Below are 21,936 nucleotides of genomic sequence, written 5' to 3' on the forward strand. Positions count from 1 at the left end.
GAGGATAGAAACCACATGATGCCATTTCAAATTTAGTGATAAAAAAAAAAAAGGCCTGAAAATGTTGTGGGATTATTCCAATGCCACATAATGAGCAGATACAAAACAGAGAATGACTATTGAGTCATTAATTTTTCCAAATTAAGACAGCCCAAAGAAGAAGAATATTTCTTCAGTGTCACAATCAATTCTGTTAGAGAATTGGGACTAAAATTCAAGTTTCTCAGAATCCTGTACAGATTTCTTTTTAGTAGACAATGTTTTACTAAGGGAAAATGTTTGAAAATACCAACTAGACTTCTACAACAAAAACAGATTCCCTTTCCAAAATATCTTCACTGTGAGCAACACCAGGACACTCCATTTTCTCCCCTGATGTGCTTCTGTCAGCACTTGGTCTTCTGATCTAGCCTCAGTATCCAGTCATTACACTGGGGGTCACACAAGACCTCAGGTTGGCTTTGCCACAGTAGGGAGTCTGTCTCTCAGCTGGAATGTCTCATGTATCTCTGTCTTTCTTCTACTGTATCCTCGGGAATACTCAGCACACTGTAGATAATCAGGAGATATGGAAGCACAATCAGGTGGACTAGCCTTTTTCTAGACATTCCAGGTAAGATATAAAATGAAGTTATGCACTGTATATTTATGAAGATACATACAAATGCAGAAAATACAGTGATTGCATCACTATATCATGAAGTCAAAAAGTCAATGATATGTTAGTAAAGTTAATGGAATTGAGTCTTAAGTTGACCATTTACAAAATGTCTACATCAGGACTCAGTCATGGTCAGTGTAGAGTATACAATTGCATAAAGGCATAGTCTCGGCCATTGGGATTTTGTAAAGTAGTTGAAGGATAAAAAATAATAATAAAAGATCATTAAGGACCAGAAGAAAGGAAAGTCTTCTGGGAGGCAGAAAAACTAACTGAAGCTTAGAAAAAAGAGAAAAAAGCTTAGAAAGGAGGGGGAAAATGAAGACAGAAGATTCTATAAGCATGAATGAAAGAGAGAAGGAATATTCCTCAATGTGAGTGGACTAGACTAATAAATGATGGACAGGATGTGTAGCAGGTAAGTTGTGAAGGATCATATTGGAAAGATGCTCAAATGTTTGGTGCTTGGAATATAGAACTATAAACATCATGGATGGGTACAGGAATTAGCATAAAGAAAAAAAAAGACTATATGTGATAGCATATTTCAGGACTCTTTAACAAGTTAATAATAATAAATATTTTTCTCCACCTAAAAAGATGGTTTCACAGAAAGTTCATCATTTTATGTGAATGACCCAACAACCTGATATTACAGGGCCAGAATACCATGACCCCTTGGATAGAGGTGTTTATTTCCAAGCAGAATGTCAGCTTCCAACATCAGTGAGGACAGTCTCCCAGGCACACTCATCCTGACGGGCATCCCAGGGCTGGAGTGGGCCCACGTCTGGATCGCCATCCCCTTCTGTGCCATGTATCTTGTAGCGCTGGTTGGCAATGCTGCCCTCATCCTGGTCATTGTGACAGACAGTGCTCTTCATGCACCCATGTACCTCTTCCTGTGCCTTCTTTCGCTCACCGACCTGGCTCTCAGCTCCACCACGGTGCCTAAGATGCTGTCCACTTTATGGCTGCATGCTGGAGAGATTTCCTTTGGTGGATGCCTGGCCCAAATGTTTTGTGTCCATTCTATCTATGCTCTGGAGTCTTCAGTTCTTCTAGCCATGGCCTTTGATCGCTATGTGGCAATCTGCAACCCACTGAGATACACAACCATTCTCAACCATACCGTCATAGGCATGATTAGCCTTGTTGGGCTATTCCGTAGTGTGGCCATTGTGACCCCATTCATCTTCTTGTTGAGGCGACTGCCTTACTGTGGTCACCATGTCATGGCCCACACATACTGTGAGCACATGGGCATCGCTCGCCTGGCCTGTGCCAACATCACTGTCAATATTGTGTATGGGCTGACTGTGGCCCTGCTGGCCATGGGTCTGGATGCCATCCTCATTGCCATTTCCTACGGCTTTATCCTCCATGCTGTCTTCCGCCTTCCATCTCAAGATGCCAGGCACAAGGCTCTGAGTACCTGTGGCTCCCACCTGGGGGTCATCCTGGTCTTCTACATTCCTGCCTTCTTCTCCTTCCTCACCCACCGCTTTGGCCAGCACCGAGTCCCCAAGAATGTGCACATTTTTCTGGCCAACCTGTATGTGCTGGTGCCTCCTGTGCTCAACCCGATCATCTATGGGGCTAGGACCAAGGAGATTCGGAGCCGACTTCTGAGGCTGCTTCACTTGGGGAAAATTTCAACATGAAATTTGAGTACAGGCTAGGGATAAGGAAAGTAAATGGGTTCTGAGCTTTCTAGGTACATTTACATGGATGGAGACCTCTAATATGACATAAGCGTGTTTTTAGGAGAGGAAGTAATGGAAGCAAAGAGAAGGTCAGATGAATTGGAAATACCAAAAATCACATTGAACACACCACATTCTTGAGGCTCTTTGGGCAACGCTGAATAACTCAGAGAGATGATAATATTTTTACTCTTGGGGAAATTTTACAATTAGGAATAAGCACACCTTGGAGATATCTCAGTAGCTACGATAGTGCCAGTGCAGAATGCTCCTGATTTTTTTTTCTTTTCCTGCAAATGTTTCCATGACTTACTAAATATCAAGTCAATTCCTTTTCTTAAATGAGTCTGTGTTTCATAGTGGAAATATTCTTCTGTGAGTCCAAGTTTAAAAAAATGATCATTTTAGGTAAATTTGTCTAATTTCAATGTTTTGGATAGTGATGAAGAGCAAAAAGTCTAAGGTCAGAGTTTCTGGGTGTGAATCCTGGTTCCTCTGCTTACTGTTTTTGTGGTCTTGAGCCTGATGCTAAATCTCTCTATGCCTTGGTTTGTCCAACTGTCAAATGAGTAAATGTTAATATCTAACTGTTAATGCTGTGAGGAATAAGTAAGTTAATGAATGCAGAAAACTTAAGACAGTGCCTGACATGTAAAATGGTCAACCAATAAATATGAGAATGTTATGTACACTCTGAACTTTATTAGTCAACTTATAACTTATTTAGGATGGTGTTATATTATATCATTTTACAGGATTATTATAATACCTATATGAAATAACAACTCTAAAATATTTAGACAGGTCTTGGGATATGAATAGTGCCTGTTAAAACTGTATTTTCTCCCATTCCTCCTCTGGTCTTCTGTTTTGAAATCCCTTTCCTTTTAGCCATAAAATTATCCCTCATTAAGAATTCAGAGAGGCCTTCTCAAAATCCAAGTGCCTTTTTTAATAGCCCTCCTTTGCCCTAGTAACCTCAGTTCTAAAATACACAAAAAAGTCACCGGTTGCTCCTTCCCATAATTCAAAACATGGTTACTATCAGCATCTTTCATTAAGAGCCTATGATTCAGAGAAGCTAAAAGTGCCAAGATTATGCATCTATATGGACAGTATCTCATACCTTCTTCAGTATGAGATACATGTGAGGATGCCCAGCTGCACAAACACATAGTAGCGGAAGTGAAGACCTGTTATCTTCTGAGGCAGTAAATGGTAAAGAGACCCAGTGATGTAATGATCTCAGGAACAGAGAACAATATATACAAAGGAGCGGAAGGTGGGAACGTGGAGGGGAAGTGCTGTTCTGTTCCTGAAATGCTCCTTTGTGGGCCATATGCCTGCTCCCCTAAGATGCTGGCTTCATCTGATCAAAAGGTCTACCTCACAAGGTAACGCTCACCATCACGCTAATTACCTGCCGTGAACCTCACATTTTTCCTGGAAGAAAGAGAGAGTCAGTAACCCAGGAAGTTACTATCAAAGGCAGGGCCAGGATTCAGGACTTTGCACTCCCATAGTAATATTGAAAATGCATCCATCTGGGGGCTAGACTTACAGTACCACAGAGCTACAGGAGACTGGGGTATTGGTAAGTAAATTTAAGTTCAGGAGTGGACAAATGATGTGTCCGACATAGTTTGCAGGCTAGTGTTCCCTCGTCTCCCCCAACAAATTCGTCAACAATTCTCCCCTTCCATGTCTGAGGCCTCAAGGAAGCTTCAAGGAGAAAGCTTACAGGGGTAGAGTGGAAAATAGAAGAGAAGGGGGGGATGCAGGATCAACCAGCTGCTAACACCTTGGTACCGCGGTCGGTCTAGCTACAGCCTATACTCTGGACGGATACCCTGTGGCTACAGCACTGGGCGTGTCTTCCCCAGGGTTTCCCATTACTGACTGAAGTCCAAGTTTCACACACGATAGATAATAGACAGATGGAGGATTCTACAGCCCTGGCAGCAAGCTCCACTCCTTAAAGTTCTGTTTTTGGCCCTTTTATCATCCTGAAGCTAAAATGTAATAGTTCCCTAGATGGGGAAGGGGATTTGTAGAAGTCCATAGGCTTCTATAAAACTGGAGGTAGCAGGGTCCAGTCCACAGGAAGACTATTAACATTATTGTCAAGATTTCCCAGCTCACTCAGGTGTCTGACCATGGGACTCCACATGATAAAAGAGGAAACATGCTTCCAGAAGCTCGGGATACTGCCTTGCCCATCACTCACACTTCACCCCAGACTCTCACTCTTCCCTGGGACCAAATGTGCATCCCTGATCTCAGAAATTCAGACTAACATCCTGGTGCCACAGGGAAGTGAAGTGAAGTGAAGTGAAGAATAGAGTGAAGTGTATCAGGACCGTTGGTAGGTCATGTGGTCCCAAAAGTATTTTATCCACAGTCCCTGACGGCCACAACCTTCAGATCTCTAGGTTCATGGGGTGTCACAAAACAATGAAGTCACAGTGTGTAGTCAGAGATGTCCCTCCTCTCTAGCCCCCAGGAAGCACGAGATTCAGCTGTTTTTTAGCCCAGGGTCAGTTGACCCCTGGAGCTGGCTCTGAATCTATAGTCCCTGGTTTCCCCAAAGTAATGCTTCTAATATGCTTCCTACCTCTCTTTCATCAGCTGTTATCCTGCTGCACGGCTACATATGACCCCTGGCCTTCTGGTCATGCTTCATGTGCCTACACTATGAATCTCCTCACTGACAGATGACAGTTTACAAAGAGAATGAGTGGATTAGGAAAGTATTGGTGACTTTCACTAAGACACAGGGACCCCAGAATTGAGAGTAGGAATGGGGCCCAGGGAAGGATGCTGAGCTCTTTCTGACCATGCCAGCCAGAGGTTCCTCTGTGATACCCAGGGGTAGGCTGGTAAGCTAAGGAAAGTACAAATGGACTAAGATATTAAGGAACCACGAACATGGAAGTAAGAGCCATAGCAAAGGACATGGTCAAATTCTCTGAATGGTGAATGGAGAATCAATCAGTGTAGCATACTCACAGGAATCACCACTCAAAAACAAAAAAAGGATAAGAAACTAGAGTAAATAAAGCAGCTATATGGGTCAGCATATAAGACTCCATACAAAAAAAAAATAATGGGAAGAGGAGAAATGACTCACTGGGGGTAAGTGGATTGCAGAGGATGGGGAAACGTGGGCATTGAAAGAGGAGGACTTTCAAGAAATTCAGAGACAAAAGGAGAGAGAAGTTCAGTGTCTGGTAAGGCAGCAGAGTCAAGTATTTTATGACATAAAGGGAAGAAACCTGCCTGCGGTGTGGGGGGGGGGGGGTTCACCTCCTAAAGCAGGATTCTGGCACAGGCAGGAAAGAGCCAGAGCTGAGAGGGAGGTTGAACAGGTTTTCTGTAATACGGATGAAAATAAGATGAAAAGAGAGAGGGGCTTCCCGTGGTGGAGTGGTGGGGCTGGGGGGGGGGGGGGGGGAGGGGGCAGAGCCGGGATTCATTCAGAGTCACTCTGGCGTTGGACGAAAGGTGGCTTGTGACGATGATGGTAATGTTGATGGGGAACTAGGTTGCTGGAAACACTCAGGATTTCTCCACCTCACGTTCAAATTTAGAAAAAGCTCTGAGATTAGGGGTATGAGAGTAGGTGCAGCCCAGACCCAAGACCCGATAGTATGATCAATCTCTCCCTCAAACAATATTTTCTTTGCCTACATACCCCAAATTGACACCACACATGAGATCCAAGCAATGTTTTTAATGTAGAACAGGCTTGGGCAGTGAGGGAGGGGAGTTGTTCAAGTGTGCACACGATCTAAGTAGGAAGAATTCAAAATAGGCTACTTCCTCTCCCCTCCCTTCCCCCTTCCCTTCCCTCCCTCTCCATGAGGTGGTGCGCTGGGGGCATCAGCTGGAGGCACCTGGGCTTCCGGTACCCCCAGCATCCTGTCAATGGCAGCATGACTATCTCCGCCTGTGGCCATAAGGGCCTGTAGATTGGCATCCCGATTAGTAAAACCCATGGCCCTCAGATGTTCCAGTTCTCGCTGGTAGAGGCCTTCAGTGAGGGGGGATGAGGGTAGTGAGGATTGAGTGGACTGGAAGCAGGCATTGTCCACTGTGTGGAGAAGCTGAAGAACAGCCAAGGTGGGTTGTATGGAGTCTGCTCTCTGGCCCTGCCCTCCAGCCCTAGCTTCAGGGCACTGTCTAGTCCCGTGTGGCCTACCCTGGCCCCATAAGTAAGGTCCCAGCCCAGCCACCTCCTTGGACAGTATCTGCAGGCCCTTTTCTATCTGTATCAATGCCTGCAGTGCTCGTGGATTGGTCAGGATGGAGAGCAGTGGCATGTGATGTCTCAGGGGGCTTCCAGTTGCCAACTGGTGGAGAAGAGCTGGATTCTGCTGCAGGACATGCAAGGTTCTATGCAAGGCAGAGGGTGAGGGTCTAAGCTGACCGGTTAAAGTGGTTTTCCCTGTGGGCTGCTGACCATCCTGAAAGAGAAGATCCTGGCCCAAACTTACATCTGGCATACCAGTCCCGTATCCTGAATTGGCCTGATTTGAGGCCACGCTCCTGGCCTGGGTAACCTCTTCTGCACTGACCTTTTGTGCAAATGGTCTGGCAGGTGCTGAGGCTGTGGGGATGTTGGTAGTAGTGTCAGTACTGCTGTGAGCATTGGCTTCCTCTTTATAAAGCTCTGAACTTGGGTTGTGGCCTTTGGAGGCAAGTAATGGGGCCAGAGTGAAGAGCATGAGCTGCTGGATATCAGAGCAGACTGGATGCATAGCATTGTCACCACCTGGCACTGCCTTCAAGGCCTCTAGCCCCCGTTTGTCTGCCTGCAGGAGCTGCTGTTGCCGGGCTGGGTTCTGCAAGGTTTCCAGAGCCTTAAGAGCTGGCTCAGATTTCTGTACTGGCCTTGAGGATTCAGGAGCATGGCTGGCATTGGCTGCTTTCTCATTTGCCAGGCCTTGGACCATAGGGTCTTCCGAGAAGACCATTAAGAGTTGAGCCATCTGGCCAAGAAAGTCAGCCAGATCAGGGCACCTCCGGGCCAGCCGGGCCAGCCTGGCCAGCATCCCAGCACTGTCCGAGGTGGACGGTCCAGAGCGATGCACACAGTGGCCAGTGGGGCCTAGCAGAGTTCCGGGACCAGGCGGAGTTCCTTTCAGATGGGTCCTCACCACCAAGTGGACCATAGTGCCATCAAGGATGCCACGCTGGCTCAGTATGTCTTGATCCCGGAGGATCTTTCCAGTGAAAATGAGCACCAACTGGTCAGTGTTATAGTGAAGGCGTTTAGAGATCTGTTTCTTAAAGTGGTGGACACTGCTATTTTCTGCCAGCATAAATTCCTGGCAGTCCTGTGGGGTCTTGACAGACACTCTGATGATGCGTGATGACGGCTCCCTATGAGATACCAGCTGGCTGTCCCCTGCTTCTTCCCTAGCCCGGGCCATATGTCCTCAAGCGCGGAATGCAGGGCGACCTACGGACATGTAGAAGCCCAGATGCAGCACTAAGCACACCTGGATGCAGGGACCATAGGTGTTCAGGGACGTCCACTCACCCACGAACTCTGGACACCACTTCCTAATGCAGCCCTGCAGCCACCTGGGTCCCATAGGGTGTCAGCAGCCCTTCGCCAGGGCCAGCCTCAGGGAATATGATGTCAGTGATGAGGTCACAGTTGAGAAGTAGACCAGAATGGGGGGAAGGGCAGAGGTCTCTTCTCCCTGTGTGAGGTTGGCTCTGTTTACAATTTGACTTAAATAGCAATAGAAAAAAATTAAACGTTTCTGTCTAGAAACATGTTTTGCACCAGCCTATTTTGCTGTTGAAAATCATACCGCCTGAGTTTTTGGTAAATGAATGTAACTGAGCAGAAAAGGCACTGGCTTAAGAATCTGGCTCAGGAAGTCCTGATTCTAGTCACCTATCATTCACTAAATTACTGTACTGGGACCATGGCCCAGTCAAGGCCATAGGTTCCCTTGTTTCTAAATGAACAGAGTGAAGATAAGTATAACCAGTCCATTTGGCCTCATCCGAGGCTTGTAGGAAGCTTGTATGTCTGAGGCCTACCACGCTGAGTGACTTATTGACATGGTTCTAAGAAAAACAGCATCATGTTCCCCAAGAACTTGTGAACTCAGTTGTTCTTAGAGAGATCAAGTCGGGTCTCAACTCTTGAGGATCAGAGCTGAGACAAAATAAATTATGAGAAAGTAATTCTACTCTAGGTCTTGATGACTTAATAATGATTAGATTTAAGATACATTTGAAAAGGAAATTGTCACTTGGGAGGGGACATATTTCAGCTGAAAAAGCAGAAAATGGTGACTCTCTAAGGCACTGTTTTGACCACTCCAAGCAGGTGAGACCCCAGGTAAAGTTGGTCAGATCTCGGAGGTAATTGTATTTTAACTGTGAAGATGTCAGGCTGTCAGTCTTTTGCCATTATATACTTGACCCCTTTTCTGATTCTGTAATTTCCAAGGACTATAAATTTAGAACTTAGCTGTCTACAAGACCACCTTCAGAAGGTTCTGCTCGACGTGGGGAACATGAGCATCTAGATCCCTCTACAACAAAATTGTTTATGGGACACTGATATATGCTCTTAAACTTGGGATAATTGAAAATTTTTAATGTTTATTTATTTATTTATTTTTGAGAGAGAGAGAGAGAGTGAGTGAGACTGAGTGGGAGAGGGACAGAGAGAGAGATGGGGAGAGGGAATCCCAAACTGTCAGTGTGGAGCCCAACGTGGGGCTCGAAACCACAAACCACGAGATCATGACCTGAGCCGAAGTCGGATGCTTAAACGACTGAAGCCACCCAGGGGCCCCAAACGTGGACTAGTTTGAATCAGCATCTCCTGTATTAAACTAATAGCAGGACTCTGATAACTTGTAATTTCTGAGTTTAAAAGAGCTCCTCAGTCCTGGGGAACTTCATACAGTGAGCCTCATGGCTAGCTGGTAGCAAGCAGTCTAGTGGGCCTTTCCTAGGAATGCCCAGACCTCAGAACAACTTCTATCGTATGAATATTATTCACAAACAATTCCTTGTGGGAATTTTGTTTGAGTTTCATCCAGCAGAATTGGATAGTCAAATTAACTTTCCTGGCTTTTCATTAACTAATAAATTAATCTGTAACAGGAATTAAAGAACATTCCAGGTAACAGTTCTCCAGAATTGCCTTCGCATATCTCATGTTTCCAGGGATTTTTCCTCCCATGTAGCCTGTGAGGTGAACCATTGCCTTGTCTCCTCTCTCACAGGTTCTCTTGTCAGGTGGGTGCTCGGGAAGGAGACATCTCAGATCCTGACAATAGAACCTGTAAGAGAGGAGACAATGGGACCATTCATACACTTGTGTCTCAATGAGGATGCCTTTCCCACATTGTCCACTGAGTTATTTAGCACAGCAATCTCACTTCATCCTTCCTGAGAATCTGACACCATTTGAATATTTTACAGTGTACCTATATTCATTTTATCATTAGAAAATAAAACAATCAACTTTCTATTTTATTTAATCAATTAAAACTTACTACCTAGGGGGAAAATGGGGAACATGGGCTCTCTAGAGTAAAGTAGCCCTGGTTTAAATCCCACTCCTACTACTTTATAACCGTCAATAAGTCATTTATCCTTTTTGGAAGCCAGAGTTTTATTGTCTATAAATGGGTAGTTTTTCACAGATTTGTTTCAGAGATTCAGGGAGATAATGCATACAAAGTGCCATCCAAAGTAACTGGCACAGAGAAGACACTTGTCAAATTGAGTATGACTTCAATACGACAGTCAATGCCAAGCTTCCCTGGTTCCCTGATCCTGCGGTCAGGTCTGTAACTAGACTGGGAGACAAGGAGAATAGGTATGTCTGTTAGAGTTGACCAAGTGTCCAGAGGTATATTCAGCTGCAGATGATGGAGGCAACTCCAAATGGACTGGTGAGGGAAGTGTGGTCTCCTCTTAGGAGTCCAACCAGTTCAATAAAGCACTGACTTTATGCACCTGCCTTAAAGTTTACTGTATCAAGATCTAATTTCCAGAAAACATATTACATTCCCATATTCTTCACAGAGATTGGTTAAGGTTTTTCCATCTCAATAATAGCTTTATCAAATTCTATGAAAAGCTTGTTATTAAATGCAATTTCAGTGTTTTTGTCAGCAATTCGCTCCAGAAAAATCAAATGAGAGTTTAACTTTTTTTTTTTAACCAAAAATTGTCACCTGGGAGAAGATGGCTCCCGGATGGCCATGCTAACTGGACATGGACTGCTGTAAGGTGTAAGGATTCCCCTTAAATGAAAAATGCCTAATTCTGACATGCTAGTGAGCTATTTTCCTTTCTATACTCCACTGAGTCGGTTTGAGCCAAGTGTGATTTATGATAATCTTATAAATTTAACTAAACCCCAGAAGGGATTACTCCCCTGATGGGAGTAGCAAAGACTACCTCCGTATCACCTTTGCAATAAAATCCAAAGCCTTTGTCTAGCTACAAAGCCTTCCCTGGTTAGACTCCTGCTTATCACCTTGACTTCCTGATGGTGATTTCTCCTTCCTTATGAAACCTGGCCACACTGGCCTCCCTCTTACGTCTGAAACAGGCCAAGTGCCTCCCCATACTTAAAGCCATTGCGATTGCTGTTCCCTAAACCTTTAATGCTTGTCCACCTAATCTTTACAGGTTCATCCTTCTTACCTTTCAAATCATCTCTTCACAAAGCCCTTTCCAACCATTCTGTATCTTATCAGTGTATTTTAATTATCTGCACAGAATTTATTATGTCATATTTCTTCTTTACTATTCATTTTATGTTTCCATTCCCCTTCACTAGAATATAAGCTCCATGAGAACAAGGACCTTATCTTATTTGCTACTGTAGCCCCATTGCCAGCAGGCCCTTAATAAAATACAGGTAGGAAGGAAGAAAGGAAAGGTGGGAGGGAAAGAGGAAGGGAAGGAGGCAGAAAGAGAAATTGAATTAAGGACACAGACAATGATTTATTGTCATGGAAGTTTGTGACGTTTTGCTCACCTAAATAAAATCCAACAACAGAATGAATGTGGAGCAAACATATACAAGAATCCTTTGTTGTCGTGATAAATGGAATCATATAAAACAGTGAATGAATTCTTGACTCTCTCTCCGCAAGCCTGTTTCTCCCATAGTCTTCCCTATCCCGGCTAGTTTGACAAACAAGACAGCTAATATCAGAACAGAATCTCAAGTTACTGCTCCCCCTGGCCTCTTCTCCCTTTTCAAAAGATCATCATTCATTTAGTTGTTCAGGCCCGAAACACAGGAATCACCCCTGAGTCCTTTCTTTTCACATTTAATTTACCAGCAAGTATTAGGGCCTTTTTCTTTGACATAAATCCTGACTCTGATCACCTCGACACTTCCAACACCGCCACAGCCTCCTAGCTGGTTTCCCTACTTCCTCTCTTGGCCCATTTGAGTCACTACTTCCCACAGTAGCAAATATAGGTCAATTAACCTCACTTCTGTCTGTTTTTAAAATTTTTATTTTTGAGAGAGTGAGAGAGGGAGACAGAGTGCAAGCGGGGGAAGGGCAGAGAGAGAGGGAGACACAGAATCCGGAGCAGGCTGCAGGCTCTGAGCTGTCAGCACACAGCCCAATGCAGGGCTTGAACTCATGATCTGTGAGATCATGACTTGAGCCAAAGTCTGACACTTAACTGATTGAGCCACCCAGTTCCCCTTATTTATTTTTGAGAAAGAGAGAGCATGAGTGGGGGAGGAGGAGAGAGAGGGGGATAGAGGATCCTAAGTAGGCTCTATGCTGACAGCAGAGAGCCTGATGTGGGACTTGAACTCACAAATCATGAAATCATGACCTGAGCCAAAGTCAGACACTTAACCGACTGAGGCACCCAAGCGCCCCAAACCTCACCTCTTTATGCAAAACTACCAAAGCTTTTCCTATTCTACTTGGATTAATCTAAATGCCTTACCAAGACTAAAATGACTAAAATGCTCTGACAATTTGGCCCCGGGCTGACCGCCTGACTCATCTCCTGAGCACCCTACCCCAGTCACAGTGGCCTTCTTGTATTCCTGGAACATACCCAGCTCATGCCTGCTTTTTAACTGACATCCCATTTGTGTGGGAACTCTTGCTCCTAACTTTCACTTGCTCCCTCACATTATTGATCATATCTCTGCTTAAATGCTGTCTTTGGTGATGTTCTTGGTGATTACAAGCTCAAAAAGTCCACCTGTCAATCTCGGTCTCCTTGTTCTGTATTTCTTAGCCTCTTCTTTTGCTTGAAATTACATTACACAGTTAGTCGATGTCTGCCTCCTCTCTGTTGGCTCCATGAAGGCAGGGCTTTGTGATCTAGAACACCTAACATCTCCAGCACCCAGCACAGAACCTGACAGAGATAGAGTGTTCAATTAGTGTTAGCTGAATAAATGAATCTCTAATTCCTCCTTTTCTTTAATCTTGCACGTCCAGTCTTATCAGCACATCAAAAGGGTCTTTTCAATTCCATTTCCAAAATTCTTCAGTTGTCCACTTCTTGCCATATGCCCTTGTAGAGAACCTTAATCTAAGGGCAACACCATCCCTCACCTGGATGATGGCAGGATCTTCTCTCTTGACTTGGTTTCCACCCCTGCCACCTTCTCATTCATGCTCCACAGAGAGGACAATGAAATCCACACTCCATGTGGGGTAACAAAGCCCTGTGCCAACCTGCTCATTGTCTCTCCCACCTCACTTTGAAGTGCTCTCCCTCCTTTTCTCAGTACTCCGGACACACTGGCTTTCATTCCTTTTTCTTCAAACGTGTTGAATTCTATTTTTTTAATGTGTTTAACTTGGGGGTGGGGGAGAGACAGAGAGAGAGAGAGAGAGAGAGAGAGAGAGAGAGAGAGAGAGAATGAATGGGGTAGGGGCAGAGAGAGAGGGAGAGACAGAGTCCGAAGCAGGCTCTGCACTGTCAGCTCAGGACCCCACATGGGGCTCACAAACCCTGAGATCCTTACTTAAGTGGAAATCAAGAGTCAGATGCTTAACTGACTGAGGCACCCAGGTGCCCTGAACTCTAATTTAACTCAGGGAGCTCCTTTACACTTTCCCCTCTACCTGGAACACTCTTCCCCCAGCTCTTTGAATGTCTGACTTCCTCTTACCCTTCAAGTCTCTACATAAATACTCCCTCCAGCGAGATACACTCACACCACTCTTCTAAAAATATATTTCTCCTCTCTCTAAATGCAATATATGCATGTATTACATGCAATAGAATAGAGACTAAGAGTGTGGCCTCTGGGGGCATCTGGGTGGCTCAGTGGGTTGAGAATCTGACTTCATTTTCAGCTCAGGTCATGATCTCACGGTTCTGGGGTTCACTGGTTCTGGGGTTCGAGCCCCACATTGGGTTTTGTTCTAACAGTGTGGAGCCTGCTTTGGATACTCTGTCCCCCTCTCACTGCCCCCCTTCCCAAAAATGAATAAACATTTAAAAACAAAAGTGTGACCTCTACAAACGCTGTTTCAAATCCCAGCTCCTACTCCACTACTTACTAGCTGTGCAACCTTGGATTAGACACTTAACATTTCTATGTCTTTCTTTATCTGTAAAACTGGCTAATGATAGTACCTACATTTTGGGGTTGTTGTAAGAATTAAATGTTAATATGCATAATGCTTATGGAACAATGCCTAGTTCTCAGTGAGTGTTCTGTTAGCTATTCTATTTCTTGTTTGTTTGAAGTGTCTTATCTCCACTATATTGTAAGCTTTATAGGGCAAAAACTTTATCAGTCTTGTTCACCATTGAATTCCTAGCACCAAACACAGTTTCTTGCATTAATAAGCCTTCAGGAAATATTGGTTAAAGTATGAGTTGCAAAAGCTACTTGGCAACTCAGAAAAAATCTTCGTGATATATTATCAAGTTAAAAAGACAGGTTATAAAACATTATGTATAATAGAATCACAGTTTTGTAAAATATGTGGAAGGACAAACATCATGGTAACAGCATCTCTGGTTTTTATATTCTTACTTTGCTTATCTGTATTATCTGATATATACAGTTAACCCTTGAACAATGCCGAGGTTAGGGGCACTGATCCCATGCAATAAAAAATCTTCTGAAGATAACTTTTGATTCCCTAAAAACTGAACTTGATTCCCCAAAAACTTTACTACTAGCCTTCTGTTGACCAGAAGCCTTACTGATAATATAAACAGTAGATTAATACATATTTTGTGTATGAATTATATACTGTACTCTTACAATAAAGTAATCTAGAGAAAAGAAAGTGTTATTAAGAAAATCAGAAGAGAAAACAGTATTGTATGTATATTTATTGGAAAATCTGTCTGTAAGTGGTTGGTCACGTAGGGCTGGGGCAGGGGAGGGAGCCATGGGCCTGGCCCGGAGACGGCAGTGTTCTGCAGTGGCCCCTGGGGTGACTGTGGACAGCAACAACAGCCTGGAGCTGTGCCGCCCACCTCCGGCCATCCGCACCTGCCGCTGCAAGTGAGTGTGCTGGCCTTTCTGCGGGGGGAGGGGGGGGAGGGGACATGGGGTGCAGGACTCCCTGCACAGTGCCATCCCTGCCCTCTGGGCGTCTTCCTCCACTTCGGCCCAGCCTCATGCCCATGAGGCACCTTGGGCACATGGGGTGACCCGCAGCCCAGCCTGGTCCTGGCCTTTGGGGGCCACCCAAGGTACTCAGAGGGCAGCCGTTACGACCTCTGTGCCAGTTGCCTTGTACTGGGTCTCAAAGAGACCAGGGCAGGCAGTTGTAAATAAATGGTTCGTGGCTTTTGCTCTCAACACATAACAAAACTTTAAATTCCACATAGAAGTAGACCCTCATGGTTTGTACCCGTGTTGTTCAAGGATCAACTGTACTTCTATGTTGTTTTTAAACTGAGAAAACAAGTTAAATTACATTTTAGAAAAGAAGCTTAACAGAACCGTAGAGGCTTTATAACTGTTTTTCAAGGATGCATATATTTGTTTGCATGGGAATCAGCAAAAAATCTGTGTAAAATAAGGATTCATAATGTAACCAGTGGCAGCAGTTTCATCAGAACAATATCCATCCTGGAAATATAATGGAAAAAATTTCACTCAAAATAATCAGAAACATATAACATTTAAATAAACCCAAATGTGTGGGACTTACATAAAGTAAGTAGTTCTTTTGTTACTGTTGTTGAAGTATAATCGACACACAATATCCTCTTAGTTTCTGGTGCACATTACAGTGCTTTGGTATTTTTATACATTATGTCACGAAATGCTATTACAATATGACTACGTTCCCTATGCTGTATATTACATTCTCATGATTTATTTATCCTATGGCTGTAGGTTTATATCCCCCTTAATCCTGTTCATCCATTTTGTCTGCTCCCAACCGCTCCTCCTCAGTTAACCAGCACTTAGAAAAACTACCCTTCTTTGTAGAGAAACAAAGGAAACTTGAATGGACACATTCCCTATTCTAAAAGGAAAGAGCACTATTGTAAAACTCTCAATTCCCTCTAATTCATAATGTAGCGGAAAGCCAATCAAGATCTCATTTGGCCTTTTCTGAAATTTGACATCTACTCTAAGTGTATGAAGAAAAAGAGACAAAAATAGACAATGGTATTTTGCAAAGGAATAAGGAGTCAAGCATTGAAAATTTTGTCATCAAATATTTCAAACTTAAGGGGCACCTGGGTGGCTCAGTTGGTTAAGTGTCCGACTTTGGCTCAAGTCATGATCTCATGGGCCGTGAGTTCAAGCCCTGTGCCAGCCTCTGTGCTGACAGCTCAGAGCCTCGACCCTGCTTTGGATTCTGTGTCTCCCTCTCTCTCTGCCCCTCCCCGGTCCGTACTCTGTCTCTCTCTCAAAAATAACCACTAAAATTTTTTTAAAAAATATTTCAAAGTTAAAACAATTTAAGAACAGTGGCACTAGTAGATTGTTTTAAAAACACCATAAATACACATGTATAAGCATATATAAGATACGGCAAAGGAAATATTCAGTCCAGTGTAGTTATTTGCAGGGAGGCAAAAATTCCAATTAAATACAACAAATCCCTGCCCTTTGCAATTTTTTGGGTAGGGATTAAAGCATGAATTAACTTGACTGAGTACAGTGGACTCTGGAATAGACTAATTTCAAATCCTGCCTCGGCTACGCGGGAGCTACCCAACTTTAAGCAGTGTAGTTTCCCCTCTCCCTAAGTCTCAGTTTTTCTCCTCTGAAAGATGGGAATAGTAACACCACCTGCATTAGAAGACTGTTGTGTGGATTCAGATAGGAAGAGCTCAGAACAGGGCTGGCATTTGGAAAGCCTCAATAAACATTAACTTTTAAAATTAAGTAGTGAAACCCTAAAATATCTAGAAAAAAATGTGTGCGTATATTTATGACAGAGGTATAAGGGGAGTATCTAAAGGAAAAAAAAAGAACAGGTGCATAAAAACACTTTCTGTTGTTTGAAGAACACCTTCCTTTTAAATTGCTGTCCACCTACCTGGCTGGCTATTTGTGATGCAGCGTTACAGGCCTCAATGCTGTTTTTTTGTTGTTGTTTTGGGGGGGGGGGTTTGGGGTGTTTGTTCTTTTTTATTTCTAGCAAATCACTTGGTCTTGGACTTCTACTAACAGAGGAATCAGAGCAGGGAGAAAGTGGGACATCTCAGGAGGGCTGCCCTTTCAGTAACATCAGCCTGTTGGGATTCCCTCTTCCCAAACTCCAATGGCTGCCATTTTCCCAAGCCCCATCCCGTGGTACCCTCTTTTGATCCCTGTATGCCTCATTTCTCTAAACTCTTTCTCATTTTCTTGCTCATTTCCTCACTCATCACTCTCATTAATTTATTCAATGTTTTTGATTGCTTCCCATGTGCCAGACCCTACATTAGGTGGAGTCCTAGGTGGCTGACAAGGACCTTCCCTGCCCCAGGAACCCCTTTCCTCCTGGACACCACCATGGATCTGGACATGTGTCCATGAGTTCAGTCTCTGATGAGGCTACAGCAAAGACTCCAAACACCCAATCCACTGTCCAGGGTTCTCCTAAGATATGGCCAGGAAACAGTCTATTAAATGAATACTCTCCTCCTTAGCCAGAACTTTTAGACCCAGACTGTCATCCGCTATCTGCCCTGAGACCTAGTCCACATGAGCTCTCGTGCCTCCTTTGGCCCAATGAAAGACAAATGAAAGGCATATATCTTTCCCAGAGGCTTTTTGTCTTACCTATCTAGCCTTCTGGGGATTCCACTTAGAGACTGCTTTGTACACCTTTCCAGGTCAGAAGCAGTCCACAGCACCCACCTTGTTAGTTACAGGGAACAGACAGGCAAAGACTGTCTCCTGCCTACCCCCTAGTACCACTATAAGTAGTAGTTCCTTTGATCAGGACAACTCCTGCCCAACTGAGGGGGAGGGAAGAGGAGGTAGAAAGGAGGCTTGAAGCCTCCTGCTTCACCTAGAGATTGAACCCAAAACCAGGGGGAGGAAGTTGCAAAGTTCATTTCACCACTGACACCTGCTGGCCGCTAAAGGGTAAGACAGGTTGGTTAGTACAAGCATCCTGGGTCCCAGGCAGAGGTTCTGTTTCTCCAAGTTCCTAAAGAACCCCCAATGCCAGGTCTCTGATGTTTAAGTACATATCACGGCCACTTTTACCATAGTGGTCCCCTCTGTTAAAGACCCTTTTCCTGCCTTGACAAGAAGGTCACATTAATGTTTATGTCTACACCTTCATTCTGTGATGAAACTTTAGCAGACTGTTCTGCATGTATGTGTGAGCACATGTACACAGACGTGGCCGTGTAGTGATGGATTTAAGTGTGAACACGCACTGTATGTTGGTGCATTTCTCCAGAATGTTCACTCGTGTGGGGGAGGTATGGTTTGCTTGTTTGATTCGTGAACTGTATCACTCTTCCCCTGGAAGGACACGGGTAATGGGCAGCATTTCTGAGTGCAAACAAGAATTTAGTGTGAGATGCCAAGGGCACCTCCTGTGTGTTGTGCACAGCTCGCCTCAGTACCTTTGTCCACAATGGCTCTGTTGCTGGAATGCTCTCCCTTTTCCCATCACATTTTGGCCTACTTCATTCTTACCACTTTTAAGATGTCAGCTTTGAGCACATACTCATGGAGACTTCCCTGTCTCCCTATACAAGACCAAACCTGTTTGCTGTTTAACAGCTTCTGGTCCTTACAGCACCTATCATAGTCTGTACTATATATAATAAGTATTCTTCAACTACAGTTTGAACACTCCATGCCGCCAGACGATAACCTCGTGAAAGAGGATCGTGACTCTCACGTTGAATTTCGAACTTCGAGCAGAATGCTGAGCACCGGGTGAATCCTCCATTTCTGAGTTGCCAGGTGCAAGAAAGACAACATCCGGCGTGCCCACCAGGGACAGTACGTTGTGATCTTGGTGGGATTAGGGAATCTTGGAACTTAGCCTGAAATCCTGGGGCTCCCTATCTACTCAGGAATCAGCATCAAATCCAGAAAGTGAGAGCCACCTGTGGGATGCTCTTCAGGAGTGATAGAAATAAGAAACTGTGCCCACTTCCTGGTCAGGCTGGTGGCAGGAATGCTCTAAAGAACAAAGTACATGGTGGCAGCTTCTACAGGACACAAAGTCTGGGGGACCTCTGGAAGGACACCAGGAAAGCTGAAGGCCTCATCTCACGCTCCTTTGTTCTCTATGCCTCTGAATCTTTGAACTTCAAACTTTTGATCTTCCCCTCCAAGCCCCGTTCCCCCCATGCAGAGACAGCTCCTATTACCACCTTTCATCCCATATCCCCCCCTTTACCCATAACCCACAAAGAATCAGACTCAGGCAACTGCAGACACTGGAGATTGGATGTAATTGCATCTCCAGATAGGCATAAGCAGAGTGCAGACTGGGGCCCCAAGATGGTACAGTGGCGGGCGTGGTTGGGTCACTCATAGCACCCCCACCCTGTTTCTGGCTCCAATTCTTCCTCATTGACTCTGGAACAACATTGTCTCCACAGTAAAGGGCATCATAGTGGATTTGGTTCATACTGCAGCTGCATTCAAGATCGGGGGAGTTAGGGTAGTGGCATACGCGAAAAGGGCACAGAGGAAAAGACATGGTCTGAACAACCAGGTCTCCTATGCCTGCCTCAGCTTCTCCACAGCAGCGTCCACATCACCCCCAGTGGCTATGAGGGCCTGGAGATTGGCTTCGGGATTCAGGAAACCCATTGCTCGCAGCTGCTCTAGCTGCACCCGGAAGTGTATCTCGGGCTGCATCTGCTGGGGATTGGCACCACTTAGAGCCTGCCACATCTGGAGGAAAGGGGTGGAATGGGGGCCCAGCTCCACAGAGCCCTGTGCTGGGGGTACCTCAGGAGCTGGAGCTAGAGGGGGATCCTCAGGCATAAGGGCACCCCCTCTGGGCTCTGTACCGCCGACCATACTTCCCAGCCCTGTTAGGCAAGGCATGAACCACAGTAGGAGGCGAGGTGCTTCAGTGGCCAGGATCTGCAGACCCTGCTCAATCTGTAGGAGCGCGTGCATGGCACGAGGGTTGGCCATGGCTGCCTGAAGGTGCAGCAGCAGGGGCAGCTGCCGGCGCATCTCGTCCTGCAGCTGTGGGACCTGGTTCACGCTGGTGGGCCTCAGAGATCTTGGATAAGCTACCGGTGGCAGCCGGGCATGCTCGGGGATCCCAGGGGTAGCTGGCATAGGGGAAGCTGATGAAGGGACGAATGGGGCCCTATTGGCAGAATGCCCCAGCCCTAAGACAAGATCAGGCATGTTGGTGCCATGGCCAGTGGAGCCATTCCTTGTGCCACCTTGACCTCTATCTTGTCCAGTACTGCTCTCTGGGGGATATCTCAGGAACGATGGGCAAGAGGACTTTCCCTTGATGGCTCCTGATTCCTTAGGGAGAGGCTGGCCTGACTCATGTTCCTGGGAGGAGGATGAAGTTGGGGGGACTCGGTTTCCTGGCGGTGGTGGTTCTTGGCTCGGATTGAGAGTGGATGTAGTCCCTTGCAGATAGGTTCCCAAGGACTGGGGGGTCTCATGTAATTGCTGAAGATAGTCATAGAGCCTTATATTACCCAGAATGGTGGGAACCCTATTTCTAGTCTCGGATACATCCTGGTCCCCAGGATGCCTGCCTCGCCTGCCAACAGAGCCCCCATATGTGGAAGCCCATGGGTTGGGGAGAGGGTCACAATTCTCTGTCCTCGAAGGTTGGCTGCTGCTGCTGGTGGCATTCGCAGTAGTGGCAGTGGCAAAGGGATTGCCACCAAACTGCTCCTGTACTGCATTAAGCATCGGGTCCATAATATCCGTGTACATAGTACGAAGCACATTGTAGCCACCAGGGATGCTTTCCAGGTTACTGAGTGCCCGGTCCTGGCTACGCATCATCTCTTGCATCATGGCTGGGTTGCGGAGAAACTCCAATGTCTGCCGCATGATTTCGGGGTTGTTGAGAATATGCCCGATCTCAGGGTTGTGCTGGATCAGCTGCTGCATATGGGGGTTATCGAGAACCAGCTGGCGCATCAGGCCTGTGTTGGACAGCAGACCTTGGATGAAAGGGTCATCAATGATCTGAGCCACAAACTCAGGCACAGAGACATGCTGCCACATCAGTGAGCTTGGCTGGTCGGGGAAACTACTGGAGGTCAGGCCTAGCCCGTTGAGGCCTGTGAGAACACCTAAGCTAAAGGCGGGTGGCCCATCTGCTGGGTACATGGAGCTTGGTTGAGGGAATGATCTAAGGCTGGGGGCTGGGGCAGGGACTGAAGCAGCTGGGCACTCAGTGCCCATGGTGCGGCGTTGCATCTTGATGACCAGGTGGACAGTGAGGCCATCTCGCACTCCACACTGTGCCAGTGAGTCAGGGTCCTTGAGGATTTTGCCAGCAAAGATTAGGACCAGCTGATCAGGGTGGGCCTTAAAGCGCTGAGATATCTCTTCCTTCAGCTGCTGGATGGTGCAAGTATCTGTAACTGAGAAATCCTCCTTGTCCTTGGGTGTCTTCACTGTCACCTTGATGAGGTGGTGGTCCGGGATCGGCGCTGGGTTGCCCTGTGGCAGGGCCTCTCCGCTTTTGGCCATGGTAGGCAGCAGGAGGCCCAGGTCTGTGGGGACACAGCTGGGGGGTGGGGATGGGGTACCAACATCATCCTTTCAAGCAGTGGTGAAAGTAGGAAAGGTGAGCAGGAAGAGGGCTTGGAGTCTCAGGGTAAAAGCACAAGAAGGTCTGCATGGAAGGGTCAATGAGGTCCTCAGGATGGGGAGGTTGTGGAGGATTATGGGTCTGAGAGGTGTTGGGGTTGGGAGAGGAGACCAAAGAGGTCTATTGATGAGTGAAAGGCAAAGTCAGGAAAAAGGGTTTGGGTCGGGGCATACATACCAACCAGCTGTGGCCCCGTCCTTCCTCTTATACAGGGCTCCAAACCGCCCTCATCTTGCTAAGAGCCACCCCTGAAGCCTTCTGGGCCGGAACTCACTCCATCAGGTGACCTCTGTGACCTCAGCACTGACATCACAGCCTC

At 45.8% G+C, this 21,936-nt stretch overlaps 3 protein-coding genes and 1 long non-coding RNA gene across 4 annotated transcripts; 1 reads left to right on the forward strand and 3 right to left on the reverse strand.

Moving 5' to 3' along the window:
* The first annotated feature begins 1,368 nt into the window (after positions 1 to 1,368).
* LOC131487351 (olfactory receptor 52D1) lies at positions 1,369 to 2,558 on the forward strand. The gene has a single exon (XM_058687986.1). It carries the CDS (start codon positions 1,369 to 1,371, stop codon positions 2,323 to 2,325), a length of 957 nt encoding a protein of 318 aa, XP_058543969.1. The 3' UTR covers positions 2,326 to 2,558.
* Positions 2,559 to 6,087: 3,529 nt separating this feature from the next.
* Positions 6,088 to 8,012, reverse strand: LOC131487352 (ubiquilin-3-like). The gene has a single exon (XM_058687987.1). It carries the CDS (start codon positions 7,800 to 7,802, stop codon positions 6,183 to 6,185), a length of 1,620 nt encoding a protein of 539 aa, XP_058543970.1. The 5' UTR covers positions 7,803 to 8,012; the 3' UTR covers positions 6,088 to 6,182.
* A 7,306-nt stretch (positions 8,013 to 15,318) lies between these two features.
* On the reverse strand, positions 15,319 to 19,070 carry LOC131488672 (uncharacterized). The gene is made up of 2 exons (XR_009250259.1): positions 18,696 to 19,070; positions 15,319 to 15,457 (listed from the first exon to the last, which is right to left on the reverse strand). It is a non-coding gene; the product is annotated as an uncharacterized LOC131488672 (long non-coding RNA).
* Positions 19,071 to 19,238: 168 nt separating this feature from the next.
* On the reverse strand, positions 19,239 to 21,918 carry LOC131487353 (ubiquilin-3-like). The gene is made up of 2 exons (XM_058687988.1): positions 21,795 to 21,918; positions 19,239 to 21,533 (listed from the first exon to the last, which is right to left on the reverse strand). The coding sequence occupies exon 2, from the start codon at positions 21,494 to 21,496 to the stop codon at positions 19,529 to 19,531; it is 1,968 nt and encodes a 655-aa protein (XP_058543971.1). The 5' UTR covers positions 21,497 to 21,533; positions 21,795 to 21,918; the 3' UTR covers positions 19,239 to 19,528.
* Positions 21,919 to 21,936: the final 18 nt, after the last annotated feature.

The sequence above is a fragment of the Neofelis nebulosa genome, chromosome 10, assembly GCF_028018385.1.
Source record: "Neofelis nebulosa isolate mNeoNeb1 chromosome 10, mNeoNeb1.pri, whole genome shotgun sequence".
Classification (NCBI taxonomy): Eukaryota; Metazoa; Chordata; class Mammalia; order Carnivora; family Felidae; genus Neofelis; species Neofelis nebulosa.